The 18,585-nt window shown below is 40.5% G+C and overlaps 1 protein-coding gene across 5 annotated transcripts in view; it reads right to left on the bottom strand.

The window, feature by feature from the left end:
• Window positions 1-18,585, bottom strand: part of MTHFD1L (methylenetetrahydrofolate dehydrogenase (NADP+ dependent) 1 like) — a 249,431-nt gene that overhangs the window by 5,738 nt on the left and 225,108 nt on the right. For all 5 annotated transcript variants that reach the window (XM_077813207.1, XM_077813210.1, XM_077813209.1 and 2 more), the window contains one exon: window positions 5,591-5,699. In XM_077813207.1, the coding sequence (XP_077669333.1) occupies window positions 5,610-5,699 (90 nt within the window). In that variant the 3' untranslated portion in view covers window positions 5,591-5,609. The remainder of the gene's footprint in view (window positions 1-5,590; window positions 5,700-18,585) is intronic.

Raw genomic sequence — 18,585 nt, 5'->3', positions numbered from 1 at the left:
CTAATAAAGGCAGCAGACGACTCTACAATGTATTCTCAAGGAGTTATGTAGGCAATTAAAAGACACAAACATGACAAGTACATGCAGAAGCTGGAAAGGGAGAAAGACCATAATAGACTAAATACAGTTAAGTTAGTCTCTCTCTCTCACACATATCCTGCTTTAACAATCTTTCTTCCTCACATGTTCTTGTCCCTAATTGTCCATCTCTCCCCAAGGTAGCAATATAAGAAGAGTGTACAATCAACAAAGGTTAGCAGTACAGTAATATTTGGATGTAAAATCAAGGGACAATTCTAAAAATGTGGATTTGTATACATGGAGATTTTAGATTCTTCTGTTTTCTTAAGGGGGCTTAAAGTATAGGAAAAAAAGGGCCAAAAGAAATCTGATGAGGTTCAATAAGGATAAGTGCAGGGTCCTGCACTTAGGACGGAAGAATCCAATGCACCGCTACAGACTAGGGACCGAATGGCTAGGCAGCAGTTCTGCGGAAAAGGACCTAGGGGTGACAGTGGACGAGAAGCTGGATATGAGTCAGCAGTGTGCCCTTGTTGCCAAGAAGGCCAATGGCATTTTGGGATGTATAAGTAGGGGCATAGCGAGAAGATCGAGGGACGTGATCGTCCCCCTCTATTCGACATTGGTGAGGCCTCATCTGGAGTACTGTGTCCAGTTTTGGGCCCCACACTACAAGAAGGATGTGGATAAATTGGAGAGAGTCCAGCGAAGGGCAACAAAAATGATTAGGGGTCTAGAACACATGACTTATGAGGAGAGGCTGAGGGAGCTGGGATTGTTTAGCCTGCAGAAGAGAAGAATGAGGGGGGATTTGATAGCTGCTTTCAACTACCTGAAAGGGGGTTCCAAAGAGGATGGCTCTAGACTGTTCTCAATGGTAGCAGATGACAGAACGAGGAGTAATGGCCTCAAGTTGCAGTGGGGGAGGTTTAGATTGGATATTAGGAAAAACTTTTTTACTAAGAGGGTGGTGAAACACTGGAATGCGTTGCCTAGGGTGGTGGTGGAATCTCCTTCCTTGGAAGTTTTTAAGGTCAGGCTTGACAAAGCCCTGGCTGGGATGATTTAACTGGGAATTGGTCCTGCTTCGAGCAGGGGGTTGGACTAGATGACCTTCAGGGGTCCCTTCCAACCCTGATATTCTGATATTCTATGAAAACGCTCTGTCCCCACCCATATACAAAGGCCCATCGTGGGCAAAGGTAAACTGGATAAGTTCCCTCAAGATCCAGGCCTGGTCTACACTGCGGGTGTGGGGGTGGGTGGGCGAGGATCGATCTAAGTTACGCAACTTCAGCTACGTGAATAACATAGCTGAAGTCAACATACTTAGATCTACTTACCATGGTGTCTTCACTGCGGTAAGTAGACGGCTGACACTCTTCTGTCGACTCGGGCTGCGCCTCTTGCCCTGGTGGAGTACTGGAGTCGACAGGAGAGCACTCGGCGGTCGATTTATCGCGTCTAGACTAGACGCGATAAATCGACCCCCACTGGATCGAACGCTGCCCGTCGATACAGCGGGTAATGTAGACAAGCTGCCAGACACATTGTGTATGTATGATGTTGCTAGGTAGTGACATGATGTACTTGCCTCTTCTCTCCCTGTGGCAAAAAGATAGTTTCTTCTACAGACCTCCAAACTCCTGCTGCCTAAAATGCAGGATAGGTATAGACTGGAAGGGGAATAAAGGTAAAGTTGGAAAGAAAGGGGAGGGGGAAGAATGACAAACGGAGAAAAAAGATTTCAAGAACCTCTTTTCCAGGTGACTATGTCTGAATGAATACAGGCTAAAACTCCTCTCAAACGGTTTTATATTCTCTGTCATCAGGCAGTTGTAGTCTCCTGTTTTGTGCTTCCTTCTGGGTTTGATGCACCTCATAATGCCTTGCATAAGATGACCTAGGTTAACAGCTCTTTAGAAAAGCTGCAGGAGTGTCACAGTATCAGTTCTTTATGCTGCAAATCATCCTGCTTCACCTCAGGCCTGGAAGGAAGGGTAAAATGCAAGAACATGACTGACAGCTGGGGCTTTGCCTGTCACAAGAACTCAAGGACAATGAAAGAATGGAAGTCTGGTAACTGGTAAGAGGAGGGTAGATACAGGAGACACCTAACATTATCTAGGTTCAGAAGCTGGACCAGAAGACAAAGCGAAAAGGGCTTCTTGCCACCCATAGCATGGGATCCCTCTAGCCTTCTCTTTCCCAGGATGGGTCTGGTTCTCAGATCCTTCCAGATCCAGAGCACAAATAACTCAACAGCTTGCTCTTCTTCTAGTTCCTCCAGCTGGCACAATTGCCTTTATCTAGCCCAATGCCTTTGGCTGGTCTCCCTAGGAATCTCTGTAGTGACGGTAGACACCCGTTGCAGAATTTCTGCTTAGGGAGAGAGTGTCAGCTTCATTAAGCAGTGGATGTTGGGTGGGGCAATGATGAGTGATGAAGAATTATATGGTAGTGGAGAATTAGCTGACTCCCTTGAATGCTTGTTGCCAGATTTTTAAAGGCTTGGGTGTTTTTTAATGGTTCATGGTACTTTTTGCAAAGAAAGTGTGAAGTTGTGCTTTGAGCACTGGCTGCATTTGAATGAAAAATATTTTCAACCTTGACTTTTTTTCAATTAATTTTTTGGTTAGCATATACTCTAAAAATTCATACAAACCCCAAGCTACACTACAGTACACACCATGACTTGTACTATTCTGCAGAATCTTGTGAGAACTATCACCAGCTTTATTAACAGTATTGACAAGTCAGGCAGACTGATGGGAGTCCAAAGCTTAGCTCAGTATTAGCAAGGCATACCAGAGAATTGTTCTAGTAGCACAAACTTTGCCTGTTTGAATATCCTTATAAAGCCTCATGAGGTTAAGCAATGTGCAGAATGGGATACAGAATGCACATTAGCACAACTGTTCTCAGCTAGGCATGTGTGTTTATAATGAAACAGCTGTAGTTCTTGGACTAATCTCTGAATACTTTACAATTGCCACATCTTAGCTGGCAAAATACAATATTCCTGTAATTTACATTATACACTATGACCACAACAAAAGAGTTTCAATCAAGCAGACAGAAAATTACTGTAGCTGTCATCATATGAACACACCCACGCATACCTCCGTGCAGTCCATCTGCCCTTGGGGCAGGCTGCTTCAGTGCCGAGACCTTTCTCATGGGTGAAAAATGAACTCAGAGAATGATTCTTGACTAGGCTAATATAAGTCAGTTTACGATAGCACATATAATTTGTGGTGGGAAAAAAATGAGAAATCAAAATTGGGGGAAGGTTTTTGGTTTTTTTAATTCTGCCATTTCTCTTATTTCCCTGTCTTTAGCTCTACTACTTTTTTTTCCCAGGTCCCTAGAAAGCCTAATGAACTTCTTATTCAGACCTCAGCATTTTGGGAGTGAAGGGAAGATGCACAAAAACCACATAGGATCTGACCCCAGGGGTGCTGAATGCTCATTACTGTCATTGGAGTTAATGGGCCCTGCGTATCCACAGCACTTCGGAAAATCAGAACACTTATTAGGTGCCTAACTGTAGGTACCTACGTTGGAAAAGCTAGGCCCATATTTTTCAACATATTATCGTCAAAATGTCTTCAGAACTCAAACTCACAGGGTTCTCTCCTCATGTGGTTGATATTATCAGCACATCCCCAATAGATTCATAGCCTTACTGTTATAGGCTGGGATGCACATAACTCTCAAGAACCTGATTAGAGTTTAATTTACTGGCATTTCCTCTTCAACCCCAAAAGATACCCAAGCTGATTAAAAAAACCAAGTTCAACATTTTCACTTTGTATATTACTCCGAAGCAAAGTCCCTTATAGTGGGAGGAGAGTTTCTTATTTGTTTTCCAACTATTGTTCTTGAAGATGTATTTAGCAAAAAGGAAAACTCTTTCTTGCACTTTGGGTATGATGGCCTTTAACAAGACTAAAAGTAGCAAACATAGTGGTTGAACCACTTCACTGAAGAAAGCACACGTGTCTGTGTATAGGTCTTACCTTAGGATTCTGCTGTCATTTTAGATTGTTCAAAGAGTATCACATACCACTTTCTAAGCAAATATCCATCTAGTTTATAGTGTTGTTAATTTCTCCCAAAACAACAGGGTATGTACCAAGAACTGCTATGCATAGAGCTACACAGCAGTAAATAGCCAATGGCACTTAGTACATAAGATAATTGTCTAAACCTATCATTTAACTTTCAGTCTAACCAGTTTTTGCTGTAATAGAAAGAATACAGGAAAATGTAAGAGTCTGCCCTGACCAGATTGAAGGATACTATCTTACAGCATAGGCATAGGAACAGTTAATTTTGCTTTTTTGGGGTACTTGGGGCATACTAAAATGAAGTAAACCTATTTATCCTAAAAATAGGGCAGACAAAGAATAGCTAGAATGTAGCATCACTGAGAAGAATCTGAGAGTTACCATCTATGATATACTGAATGAGTAACAGTAACAAAAAAGCCTCATTAGTTGATTTTATACAGGGTTATTATGTGTAAAGAGAGGCAATATTCTACACCACTTGGCATGTTCTAAGCCTCAACTGGAGTTCTGAATTCAGTTTTGGTAACCACTTTGATTTTAAAAGATGGACAAGCTAGAGGAAATTTAGAGTAAAAAGGACGAGGGGCTTGGAAAATGCACCTTCTCAGGAAAGATGAAGAGCCCTGGATTTGAAAAGTGTGCAGAAAAACAAATGGAAGAAAAAAAGTCTTCAAATACATACAATAAACATATTGTTTGCTGTGTTGTAGCCATGCTGGTCCCAGGCTATGAGACAGACAAGGTGGGTGAGGTAATCTCTTTTAGTGGTCCAACATCTGTTGGTGAGAGACAAGCTTTGGAGCTCCTCAGAGCTCTTCTTCAGGTCTGTGAAATGCAATCAGGTAGCTGTGACATGCTAATGATCTTTCCCATACCAGAGGAAGAGCTCTGTGAAGCCTGAAAACTTGTCCCCTCTTTCACCAACAGAAGTTGGTCCAATAAAAGAGATTATGTCACCCACCTTGTCTCTCTCAAACATATTGTCATATGATAGAGAGGATAGGAATCAGTTAGTCTCTGTTTAAGAGGACAGAACAAAGAGTAATAATGGGTTTATGATGTGGCAGAATTTTTTCTGGAAAAACTATTGGAAAAATCTATATAACAACAAAAACAGGTGGTGAAAGGGAATCACCATCAGAGGCAATATGCAAGGTTAGATTAGACATGTCTATTAGGGATGATTTCAGAAAATAAAAGCTCTGTTGATTGGCCCCGTGGAAGGCCAGATGCTCACCTGGTATAGTTTGACATAGCTCCATTAAAGCCAATGGCCAAGCCAATTTATACCAATTGAGGACTTAGTACCAGCTATTACCATATATCCATACAATATGATGCAATAATGAAACAAATATTTCCCAAACCTCAATACTGGTTCCTTGATGCATCAATGACAAAACCTCTACCAATTTCTTACTCTTGGAAATAATTAGTAGTTTTGTAAAGTGAGAAAGAAAACAGCCCATTAAACACTGTTATACATTACCCACCTGAACTTGGACACCTCTCTCAAAACAACCCTTTTACTTGCTCTGTGTCTGGGTCAAGGTCAATGTCATAGAAACAAGGCCTTGTAGGAAGTCCTGGCATGGTGCTCATCTGTGGGGACAATAAAATAAAGTTACATTCCTGCAACTGTAAGCGCATAATCACACTGTGCATATATACCTTTGACTAAGTGAAAGGCTAGATTGTTCTTCATGCACTCAACTACAGCTGCAATTTTTTTTTTAAATGTCAAACCATCTGCTACTTCAATTTATTTTTTAAATCTGAGCCTATGAGAGACAGGAAAGGGGGAAAATAAAAATTGTCACACAGTTTAAGGTTGTAAACTGGGAAGATGCAAGAGTAACCTTCTTCACAAAATGCAGACACACTGGATTTCTTTGTGCCTCTGAGTATTTATCCATTTAAAGTTATGATACCAGGAATTCTGTAGATCAAAGGGCAATACTACGCGAATTCCACTGGTACTACACATGTTAAACTGTGGGTCTTTGTGAATGAAAGCGGCACATGGCAAAGGAATTAGCCTTAACATCTTCATGACTATGAATACTTAATTAACACCAAGCGTGAACTGAGATGATTAAAATAATTATGGGTGATTCCTAATTCATCATTTAGGAGTTCCCAGCTCTTGGGCTCCGTGCATTTTTCCTGAGAGTTCCCAGCACCATGAAGTTATAGAGCTTGTAGTGAGCACTACAATGCACTAAAGCAGTAACAGTTACAGCAGAACAGCCAATCCCTATATGTTGGCTGAAATATAAAGCCACAAAAGCCTGCTTATTTCTAATTACTGGTAATTAAGGCCCTGCTCCAGGATAGCACTTCAGCATGCACTTAACTTTAAATAATGTGAGTAGTCTCAAATACTGCCTACCTCTAGCTTCATCTGGATTACTTATGCTACTATTATTTATTATCTGTATTGCAGTAGCACCTTTCAAAAATCACTAAGTGACTTAGGAGCCGCACATGAGATGTAGGGTTCCTAACTGCCTACGTCTCATTATGCTCCTCAATCGCTTTTGAAAATAGGACTTAAGCTCCTAAATCACTTAAACACTTTTGAGAATTTTAATCCCTGTCATGGACCAAGGCTCTGGACAAACATGCAACAATGGAATGGCCCTTGCCCCAAGGAGCTTACAATCTAACTAAGGCTACATCTACACTACAAGCTTGGGGTGTGATTCCCAGCTTGTGCAGACATACTCACTCTAAGCTAGCGCACTAAAAACTGCAGTGTAGCCAAGGTAGCCCAGGCTATCTGCCCTGAGTACAAACCTGCCCACACCCTGAGGGTACATGCTCAGTGTGGCTAGAACATGCTGCTGGCTGTGCTACCCTGTTATTTTTAGTGTGCTAGCTCAGACCAGAGCTAGCACGAGTATATCTGTGGTAGCTGGGAATCACACACTTGGCTTGTAGTGGAGACAGAGCCTATATGTGCTTAAAGTTAAGCATGTGCTCAAGTGTTGAGCCTATTGGCATCAAAATTTTATTAAAAACAAAAAAAGAAGATCTATAGACTTTTGAGGACCAGGATCTCAGCTAGGATAAATCAGCATAGTTCCACTAAAGCCAATGTTCAATCTGGCCCTGAGGGTCTCTCCTTAAAATAATTGTATGTATCTGCTAAGGAAATGACATTTTCTCTGGCCACAGTGAGAGCAGCACTGGGCTGATGGGTCTCAGAAAAGGAAAACATACGCCTGCTATTTTAGCCCCGGAGAGCCAAATTTAATGCCCCCTCTCTGACTAGAGTTGTTTCTATTTCTCTATAAAAGTCAACCGGTTTTAATGCATGTACAATGATCTAGTTAGTATTACTCAGTGCTTTGCACTGCACCTTTGCTCTGAAATTGAGTTTAGTGTTGCTATTACAATAGTGGAAACGAAATAACAATATCACTTAAGATGTCCTCACAGAAACTTAAATGCCCATGTATATTATATGAAGTAACTCCACTTTCCCTCCTTGCGTTAATCTCCTGGAGAAAGGAGTTCAGTTAACATGGATTAGTGATGTGTTCTGTCTTTTTCTAGACCAACTGCTGACGGGAAAAGAAAATTCAGACTCAGAACATTTCCTAATAATAAAAAAAAAAAGTAGTTCCAATGTAGTCGTTTGTGGTCTTTTATGACATTACAGGGGTATGAAACCCCGCTAGTTTGCATTAAAGAGAGGCTCTTACTCGAAACGCAGCACTGGGTAATTACATACGTATTGTGTTGGCTTGGCTGCTTGGGGAACGTCGACACTGCAGTCTCAGGTCTGACTGCAGCGCTGGCAGATGTCCTGACCCTAGCTTTACCTGTGCCAGTACAGCTAAAAAGAACAGTGTAGACATAGCAGGACCGGCTTCTGTGCGGGCTAGCAATGCAAGTATGTATCTAGAATTTGTGGGGCGCTGGTACAGCCCTAGCTGCCACATTAACACTGCTATGTTAAGCCATGCTAGAAGGGGTATGTCTACCCAGGCTGCAATCACACCTCAGCCTGCAGTGCAGACATACCCCGGGCTAAAATCTGGGATTAATTTAATATGGTCTTTTCTCTGGGGATCGTATCCTGCAGGGATGCAATTGCAGGGGGTGCACTAATTGGGATAGCAGGTTTCTTCCATTTGTGACTTCTCAAATTTAAGGACTTACCTTGATATGAAACTGCCTTAATAAAACTTACAACATTACATGCATAACACCTCCTCTGAGAGTTTGGTTTCTGGCTGTATTGGAGATGGCCTTGCTATAACCCAGCGAAAGTGAGCTCCCAAGTTCCCTATAATTTGTAAAGTAGATCTACAGATATGTACACCCAAACGCATGGACAGTCTTCACTCACTCTATATAAGCACCACATCCTAACAGAAATAACATTCTTAAAATCACCGATTCTAAATTAAAGTCAAACATTTCTTTAATTAGTTAATACAGTGGCCAGATTCTCTGCTTGTATAAATCACTCAGAGGCCACTAAAGTCAATGGAGTGATGCTGATTTACACCAGTTGAGGATCAGTGTGTGTGCTTCTAATTCCTTGCAGAGTGACACCCAACGTAACTTTCATTAATGGATGACAAACATTTGAGTTTTCTGAAGTGTGAATTCCAAACACTTTAATATTAAGGGAGGAGCTGTAACTCTTCTGACACTGAGGAATGAAGTCAACATAAGGAAGTGATATCAACTGTATTAAAATCCCTGAGGCATAAAAAAGTATATTTTATCTAAATCACAGTACAGAAAACATCTTTTGCCTCAGTGGATCACAGAGTAAAACTGATATGCCTTGTCAGTTTCACCATTGCCCACAGTTCTGAATAGCAATAGTGAAACAGTAGATTCTCTGCTGTTGTTGCCAGTTGGATGCACAAATACTTTCTGCATGGCTGCATATTCAGAAGCAAAGCTCCCTCCCCTCTCCTGCCTTCTACTTTCTCCCAAAAGAGTACAGCGCAGGATTAATGTTTGAGAGTTTATAGGCTGATCCCAAACCCAGCAGGTAACTCAGGAGCCTGAAACCTCATGTACAGAGGGTCTTGTTAATCTACCACTGGTTGCTACACATGCTGTACCTGCTCAGTGGATAAATAAAAGACTTAAGTCTCCAAGGCGTTTTCATCTTAAATAAGCACTAAATTGACACTAGTATTTTAAAAGTAAAAAATAGAAGCAGATAGTGGGCTTTGAAAGAGCAAATTCTCCTGTGAAAACAAATCACTTTGGTAATTAGCCAATCTTCAGCAGGAAAAATGCACTGAAACAGCAAATAAGAACTTCACACTCCTACAGTGCCTTTCATGCACACCAGATCCCAATGTGCCTCATAGTTTACACATCATATATACTAGACAGGGATCACTTCACCCACCCCTGATATTCAGTCACCTCTAAAATGTAATGTGTCTGCTAAGTAACACTACACAGCAAGGCTACAAAAACAGGTTGGGGTAAGTAGCCATGAATAAGAATGTTATCCAAATGAAATTACAGGTGGAATTTAGGTAGGCAGAATAAAACTACCAAAACTGGAATCTGAGCAAGACTATGCTTATCACATCTTCTCTTGCCAAAACTGCAGTGGAACTTCAGTAACCACGGGTGGTGTGGACTTCCAGTTTAAACTCTTCATTCAGTATATCTGAATGTTTTCTCCATCCAGGAAATTTCATCTACCAAAAATTCACACAGCTTTTAAACATCTGCTAAGAAATGCAACAAGGAAATTGGGGCAAATTTGTAGGAACTCACTTGGACCACTACATTTCCAATAAGATATTTGCAATTCTCTACAAACCCCTGAAACCTTTCTTGTTACTCTGCACTACAGCAAATAATCCTTTTGAAACATTTTGTGATAGGTGCAACGCTTGTGTTGATGGCTACACTATTATGTGCATGTAGTTACAGTACTACATAAACAGTAAGATTGGGAGGAAAAAGCAATACGCTTTAAATATAAGTTATTGTGGGAATTATGTTACTAATTATACTTCTCAGAAACCAACACTGGCAAAAGGAAAGCATGATTTTAGCTGGAAAAGGTCTAATACAACCACTATCTGTCTTACATATTTATGATGTTGGAGTTTCATACACATACCTAGACAAAAAGGTAGAAGGATATTTATGATTCCTTACAAGAGCAGGGTGTCAATTATTCTGAAGGAAGCTTCATTAAGGCTGTTCTCAGAAATGTTGCTAATATTGAGCTACATGTAATTTTCCTTTTTGGGGAAGGGTGGTGAAAGTTCATTTAGAAAGTTGGGGTAGTAGCACTCTGGTAGTTTCTGCAAATCTCCAGTCTCCTCAATCCCAGTCAACCATATTTTAGGCCTTCGTATTGGACAAAAAATGCTCTGGTTGAGTTTAATGATTAATTCTTAGTGATCACAGAAGATAAAAGGTAGGATTTTCAAAGCCCTCAGCATTAGCCTAACTCTGCTATCACTGAAATCAAGGGGAGTTTTACCATTGAGTCCCAGAGTGTCTTTTGCTGATCGTTATGGATGTGACAGCAGCCTTTGATATCATTAACTGCGAGGTATTGCTGAGATGTCTATAATCCCTAGAAGAGTTGGATTAACTCATGCTCCGTGGCCTCTGTTCCTTTCTTCATGAGAGGTCCCAGAGAGAAAGTTTGGACAATTAATTGTGACGCTTCTAGAATTGAATCCCACTGACCGCTAGCAAAAATAACATTTTAAGCTATTTAATTTTTCAGACTAGTTAAGTACGTGTGTTTGTTGGATATGTCCACTACAGATAATTTGTTATTTGTGTAACAGATTTTATTCTTGCAATAATGTCTCAGAAAATTTAATCAACACATTAAATTATTGTTTACATACAGATCTCTATAGAGAATACACTAGTTCCTTGCCAAGAACTGGCTGGAGGTTTTTTGTCAGTTTTTAAAAAGGACTTATTCCATAAAGAGGAGCTTATTTACCGACTTCCTTCGGTACATATTATTCAATCAACAGAATTGATCTAAATATCTATTGTATATACAGGACTTGGCTGTGAAGCTCAAAGACAGTCAATGACAATACAGAAAAAAAGGATGAGCCATTTCTGATTCTGTTTTCCTCCATATTACTGGTACTTCACTTTTGCCCAGCATTGCTGTCAACATGTGCTATACTATGTGCTAAGTAATACAAATTAAAATCTCAATCTACCTGCATTTTAGGCATTTCTAAAGTGCTTATTGCTACAAGAGGTAGGCACTCTTTGACAAATAAAAGACATAGGTACTCACCTACAGGCAAACTAATCTTCTGAAATCACAGAGAAATGTATTGGAGTTAATGTGACTATGTGGGTGAGTAAATGTTCACCACTTACCCCCTTACCAGCTTGACCCCAGTGCAAAGGGCCAGACAGAAGGCCTGCGTACCATTTAAGTCTCACCTAAAAGCTAATCTGAAGCTTTAGGTGATACATAAGGCCTAGGCACAGCATTGAATTTCACCCCAACGTGAGTAACTGTCGCACAATCAGGCTCTGAGGTTCTGTTAACCAGATTTGTCAAGGTTTCCCAACAGGAACTATTTTGCTTAGCTTCCTTTTTTTATTACACAGCTGCCTATCAGTGCTGGACATAATCTGTCTCTTATTTCCAATATATAAACAAATAATATTAAAAATCCTTAGAGGACACGACAATGCCATACCATATTAGCACAATGGTATGATTTTAAAAACAGATGGTTTGACAACAAGCAATTCATGTTTAGTGTCTTTCAGATACAGTTCAACATCTGTCTGCTTTACAAACCTGCTAAGATCTGTAAATTAGAGGAAAAAAACAGAAGATTATGAATCTCAGACAAAGAGTAGAAACTAAAAGAATACAGGATATGAAAAATCTTTGAAGAACTCAGTCAGGAAATTTCTCCTTGTTGCGGTTTATGGAGTTATGTTGCTCCCACTGTGGAATCTGAGTTATTCACATTATCTAATTGTGTCCTTTTGCTAATTAAACAATGTAAGACAATTCTGAACCCTTTGAAATTTTGAAATTGTAGAGAGAGCAGATGATGTTTCTCAAGGGAACACAGTAGATTTATAACTTGGGATAGTTTATCAATAAAATCCTAAAAGGGAGGATTGTATATTCTCTACCCTCTCAACTAAAATCAATACAAGAGAAAAACCCAATTTATGAAGATCACTGCGTGCATGCATTATGTTTAACGTGGTTATATTATTACACATAAAGACACGGGCAGCTCCTAAACCAGTGGTACTCAAACTTTTCCTGTCATGCCCCCCCCCACCCAATGGAATCTGTCCATGCCCCCTACCCTCCTCCATTACTGCATAGTTGGCTCATCAGAGGAGCTTGGGCTGCAAGCAGAGCTGGAGGCTAAACTTGGGATGGGGGAGGAGCTGGGCTAGAGGCTAGAGGCAGAGCTGGCCTGGGGGTGGAGAGGAAATGAGGGCAGAGCTGGTTTGCAGGTGGCGCAGAGGGTAGAGCAGAGCTGCGGTTGGGGCTGGAACTGAGCTGGGGTCAGAGTGCGGCTGGGTGGTGCTACCTCCCTGCCTCCCATGCGGGCTAGCCCAAGCCCTGCTGCATGCCCCTGAACGTTCCTCTGTGCCTCCTAGACCACTGGAGACCACTGTCCTAAACTGATGTAAAGGATCTATGGTTATTTACACCAGCTGAGGATCTGGCCAACAATTTTCTTAGCTTGAATTACTCACAATCTTAATGTCTGTGAAGATAAAGAGACCTCATTGACCAGAAGCAATCGTGTAGGTCCTTGATACTGCAAACACTTACACACATTTTTAACCTTAAGCATGGGAGTAATCTCATTGACATCCATCAGACTTGTACATCAACGCAGGTCAATTTACAGAATTGAGGCTCTAGAAAACTTCAATAATAGCTCACTTTTCCAATAAGAAAGTAAAATAGCATAAAAGTGAAAGCAGAATGCAAGTAATTAAAAGAAGAAAAGCAATATTTAATTAAAAGAAATACAGCTGATATGGCTGGCTTGAAGCAATAGAGGAAATATATACCTGCTAAGGGAATGGTGTAGAGTTATCCCCAAGACAGAATTAGTTCTCTTAAGTGACCTTCAACCTGCCTCTTAAAAAAAAAAAACAAAAAAACCCCCCTCAGATTGGAAAAACACACGCATAATGCAGGCAAGTTGGATCTTTCTTGGAACAGAACCAAGGGTTTAAAAAAACCCTAATAAATGTAGACTTAGAAATGATATTATTTCTTAAAAAAGCTATTGTACTAACTAAATATTTTAAAAATATAATTTCAGCATATGTTTCAGTGCCTCAAAACAAATACATAGTTTATGAAAGTTGCTCAGCAACAATTTTTGGTCAGTGCTTAAAATAAAAGTTTATTTATAAGGTTTTATGAAGATTTGTCCAAACCTGGTAATATTCAGACAATAAAATGAAGTTCACATTTCTTTTTTGGGGAAAGCTTAATGTAAAAGAGGCTTGTTGCACTCATAAGCCTCAGAACAAGACACTTAAAATGTTAATTCCTCCCCAAAGAACAAAATAATGCTTAGAAAGAAGACCCGCAACTTTAATCTCACACTATTGTCTGCAAAGAAGAGCTCTGCTTCACTGGCATGTTGCCTGATTTTAGGTGCTCACTACCGCCTGGTATCAGTTTTTCCATTGATTTTTTTCTCTGACAGCTTCTGAAGCAAGGGGGATGGGCCCCCACGTTTGAGGTGTGCTGGAGTTGCTCTGCCTCGAGGAAGGATTGATAATCGCTGGCAATAAAAGAGACACACATTCTTCATCTGCTTTCGCCATCCATCTGGAGTTTAAGATATTGGTTACATTTCAGAAAGCCCTAAATGGCCTGGGACCAGCCTACTTGAGTGATCACCCCTTTCTCTCAATGTCGTATTGTCACAGTTCCAGTCAGTAGGTTGCTTGAGCCGGATTGCCCTTATAAAAAAGAGGGGATGACTGGCAGGGTTTTAGGACTCTGGAATTTGCTTCCCCTTTGGTCCAAATTAGTCCAGATTTTGGTGACCTTTTGGGAACACCGCAAAAGACATCTTCACCAGGCTTTTGGAGAAGGCTCAGGCTAGAAGATGATGGAAGGGCAGAAAGAAGTTTTTGTAGGTATATGGCTGGCTGAGTTCCTGTTGAATTTTAACACAGTTGAGATTTAAATGTTATTGTCAGTGAGCATATTAGGGAACCTGGAGGCTTGGATGGGCATCTCTTTAGTTATTTCAAGAAAAATAAATAAATAAATAAGCGAAGTGTATGGATAGAACTCAGAGGTGAGTTGGGCGAATCTCCCTCAATAAGTAAAATATATTTATGCATCACATACAAGGCAGCAATTTCTCTAAGTTGAATAACTCTTGCATTTTCATCTTTGAAGATACAAAAGTACATCTGAAGCTGGGGAAAATTCTCCCCCTAATCACAATACAATACCAACCTTTTAGGCTTTACTGGAAAAATAATCACCTACTCTGAGATTGTGTGGGTCAAGTGTTCAGATGCAGCTTCCAAATTTGCATGTCTACTTTGGGGACACACAATTCTCAAAGTCACTTGTCCTAATATTATTATTTATCCACAACAGCCACAATATTCTTGGATGCTTTACAGATAATACAGAAATGTCGCCTGTCCTGAAGAGCTAACAGTCAAGGACAAACATAATGCAACAAGTGAGAGCTACAAACAGTACGCAGAGAAATACGAGGATGAGAAAACTAGGGTTACACATATGAGGTGACTTGCTCTGAAGTGTTTCACAAAATTTCTCCATCACAACCCACTAAAATCCCCTTTCAGAACAACATACTCCATTACCCAACCTCCACATCCTCCCTCACCATTCAACTACCCTGTCTCCACACAGCAACTCTGGGTAGAGAGCATCTACACCTCCCATGAATGATCATCCTCTTCCCTCAACTTCACTTCTAAGAGCAGAGCCTCCATGGGCTGTTTCCATTCCTGACAAGTTGATCAGAAAATGCAGATAAATTCTCTCAGGAAGAACTAGTCCATCGGAGGTGGCAGGAAAGAGGGTCCTATCCCACACGGCTTCAGGGAGCATGGGTATCACTGATGATTGGTGGCCTGGGGGTATTGTCCCTCAATTATCTGAATCATCTGATGACGAGGACCAAACGTCAAGTTACAGGTTCATTGACATCACAGGAATCCAGAGGCTGACAAGAGAGAATTGGATAACAGTTTTCAAGTACATAAAAGGTTGTTACAAGGAGGAAGGAGAAAAAATGTTCTTAACCTCTGAGGATAGGACAAAAAGCAATGGGCTAAATTGCAGCAAGGGCGATTTAGGTTGGACATTGGGAAAAACTTCCTGTTAGGGTGGTTAAGAACTGGAATAAATTGCCTAGGGAGGTTGTGGAATCTCCATCATTGGGTATTTTTAAGAACAGGCTAGACAAACACTTGTCAGGGATGGTCAGATAATACTTAGTCCTACCATGAGTGTAGGGGACTGGATTAGATGACCTCTCGAGGTCCCTTCCAGTTCAGTGTAACTCCCCTCTTCCCTGCTGGTATCCAGGTTCAATAGAAGAAGTGTTCTGGGGCGGGACTATACCCTGAGCCCTGCTAGTGTAGCATCTCCAAACTAATTTTCTCTGCATTTATCGAAACCTGTATATTTGACACCCACTATTTTCCCACACCTATCTATAAATCAGGTATCATGGAGGAACGTCCAAGTTGGCATTCTGCTGCCCTACTATGGCATTTTGGTTAAAAGCCTCTTATTTTCACATGGAATCTCAGCTGATTGCTGCTGACAGATTGACACCTCTGCTGAAAATGTGAAGCCTCTATAAATCTTAGTAGATGAAGGAAAATGGTAGCAGGTAATTGCATAAAGCAGACGCAATGTGTGCTCAGTACTCAGTAAATTTCACTCCTTCCAATTATTGATGCCTTGGGAAAATGGCCAGGTTCACCTGCCCCTAACGGACATCAAATTTCAGCATTGAAAAACCCAAGAATAATGCAAAATTTTACTGAGTAGAAAAATATGTAACTGTTGATAAAGTGACTCCCTCAGGTATAGTTAACTAGATCCACCAGTCTCTGAACTGATGCACAGGTTTCAGAATTCTGAGGGTATACTATAAAAAAATGAACTAGTTCTGTACAATGTCAACTTCTAGGTTACCGAGAGAGGGAATATGGCAGAGGACCAGCTTGCTATTTTTTTTTTAAACACAGTCGTGTTTCATTTTTAATCCTGACAATGGGTTGATTACATGGTCTCATACTTTAACTTCTAAAGGTACTTAAAAAGAGCTAGTGGCCATCTATTAATTACCAAAAGGGTTGCAGTCTTTTGGAAAATATCTGAAGTGAGAGGTCTTCATGAGGAGGGGGAGATAGAGTTGTGTTCATCATGTTAATCTCATTTCAGCAGACATTACCTAGCTTTCAGGACAATGGAATAATAAAATTCAGGATGCAGATTTCACAGAACAGCTCAATTTCTCTGTCTTTGTCATTATTTAGTTCTTATGAATGGTGCCTAATTGAAAGCTCCAGAGACTGAAATGTTTTTTTAAGAACAGGTGCACTGCAGACAGCAACAGCACAAACTTCACCACCACTGCAACATCAGTGTGCCTCAGCCTTGACCAGGGGATCAGCTCTAGACATCAGAGACTAGTTAAGTCTCCACATCCATGTGGTTTAGTGATGTGAACACCTATCCATTAGGAACTGCATTGACACCACCAATTTATTTTACATAAGCCATGAACAGCCACCAGATGGTAACAATTTAAGTCACCAGTTGCCTGGACTAACAGTTTAGAGGTGTTTTTCCTCTTCCTTTCCTCTTAAAATAGTAAAGGAACTGAAATAAGACCCTTGTGACTCTATAAGTGAAATTAATGGAAAATACACACTCATACAAACAGCCACTGATTTTAAATGTGGACAGGGAGATTGCTTATTGAAAAACAACAGTTTTGTTTGCCTCATCTTTGTCGCCCATCCAAACTGTGGGTTATTGCATCACTGATCAGAAACACAGGACTGAAGGGAACTGCTTGGTCTTAGAGTCCGGTTCTCTGCTAGTGCAGACAACCCTGACATATACTACCATTCAGTGTATTTATAGAAGGGAATAATTTTCTCCCTCAGCCTTCATTCTGCTAGACTAAACAAGTCAAACTCTTCCAGTCTCTTCTCATTAGACAGGCCTGTCATTCCCCTGATCATCCTAATAGCTCTTCTTTGCACCTGTTCCAGTCCGAATTCACTTTTCTTGAACATCAGTGACCTAAATTGTACACAGTATTCCATATGAAGTCTCTTACCAGTGTCTTGTAAAATGGCATTCATACTTCTTTCTCTCAACTGGAGATGTGTCACCTGATACATCCTAGAATTGCATTTGCCCTTTTTGGTGCCGATGTACCATACCACGCTGCTGGCTCATACTCATCCTGTGATCAACAAATAAATACACCCAGGTCTTTCTTCTCTTCTGTCATCTCCAACTGATGAGCCTTCTACTTTATAGTAGAATTTTTTTTGTTATTAGTCCCTAAGTGCATGACTGTTTGCTTTCTACTATTAAATTTCATCCCACTTCTATTATTCCAGTCCCCATGGTCATCCCATTCTTCCTGGGTAATATTCCTATGATCCTCTGTATTGATGATGCCTTCCAACTTGCGTCACCAGCAAATTTCATTACCACACTCCTACTTTTCATGCCAAGGCTATTGATGAAAATATTAAATAAGATCAGTACGCACAGTGATCACCGAGGAACTCCAACAGTAATCTCCTTCCAGCATAAAGTTCTCCTTTCATCATAAGCCGTTGTCAACTCTTTCTTAGCCACTTCCTTACCCACTTTACAATTCTCGTCCTAATCTGCATCTTCTGCTGCTTAATTTCCTATGTGGTACCATGCCAAATGCTTTATTGAAGTCCCCGGACAGACTAAATCTACCACATTTCCTTTGTTGGGAAAAAAATCAGTTTTCTTATCAAATAAACAATGGATCCCATATCTAAAGAAGTGGAAATACTGTCTTCTCACCCTCACTAAAAAACTGAAACTTTTCCATAGCTACAACATATTTCAACTTTATTTTATTTTTAGTCCTGGATCAGTAATAAAGGTATAATACTCTTCGCCATCCAGTGTGGTAGCACATGGCGTTCTGTGTCTGTGCTACGTATCATGCCCCAAGCTAAGTGCCTTTTCTAAAGACTAATTTCCTCCATTTTTTCCATGACTTGTAAGCTTTACATCAACTCATTTTTAACTGAGACAATCCAGAAAGGAACCAATTTGTCTGGACATATGAACAGTAAACTGTTGACTTCTCAGACTCAGTGAACTGGATTCCCTAATGGGTATTCTCCTAAGTATATCACAGAACTGATAACTCTGTTGAATGTCAAGTTCTGCCATATCCCTTATACCAGTCCAGAT

The sequence above is a fragment of the Eretmochelys imbricata genome, chromosome 3, assembly GCF_965152235.1.
Source record: "Eretmochelys imbricata isolate rEreImb1 chromosome 3, rEreImb1.hap1, whole genome shotgun sequence".
NCBI lineage: Eukaryota > Metazoa > Chordata > Testudines > Cheloniidae > Eretmochelys > Eretmochelys imbricata.
This window is presented reverse-complemented; position numbering and strand designations above follow the sequence as displayed.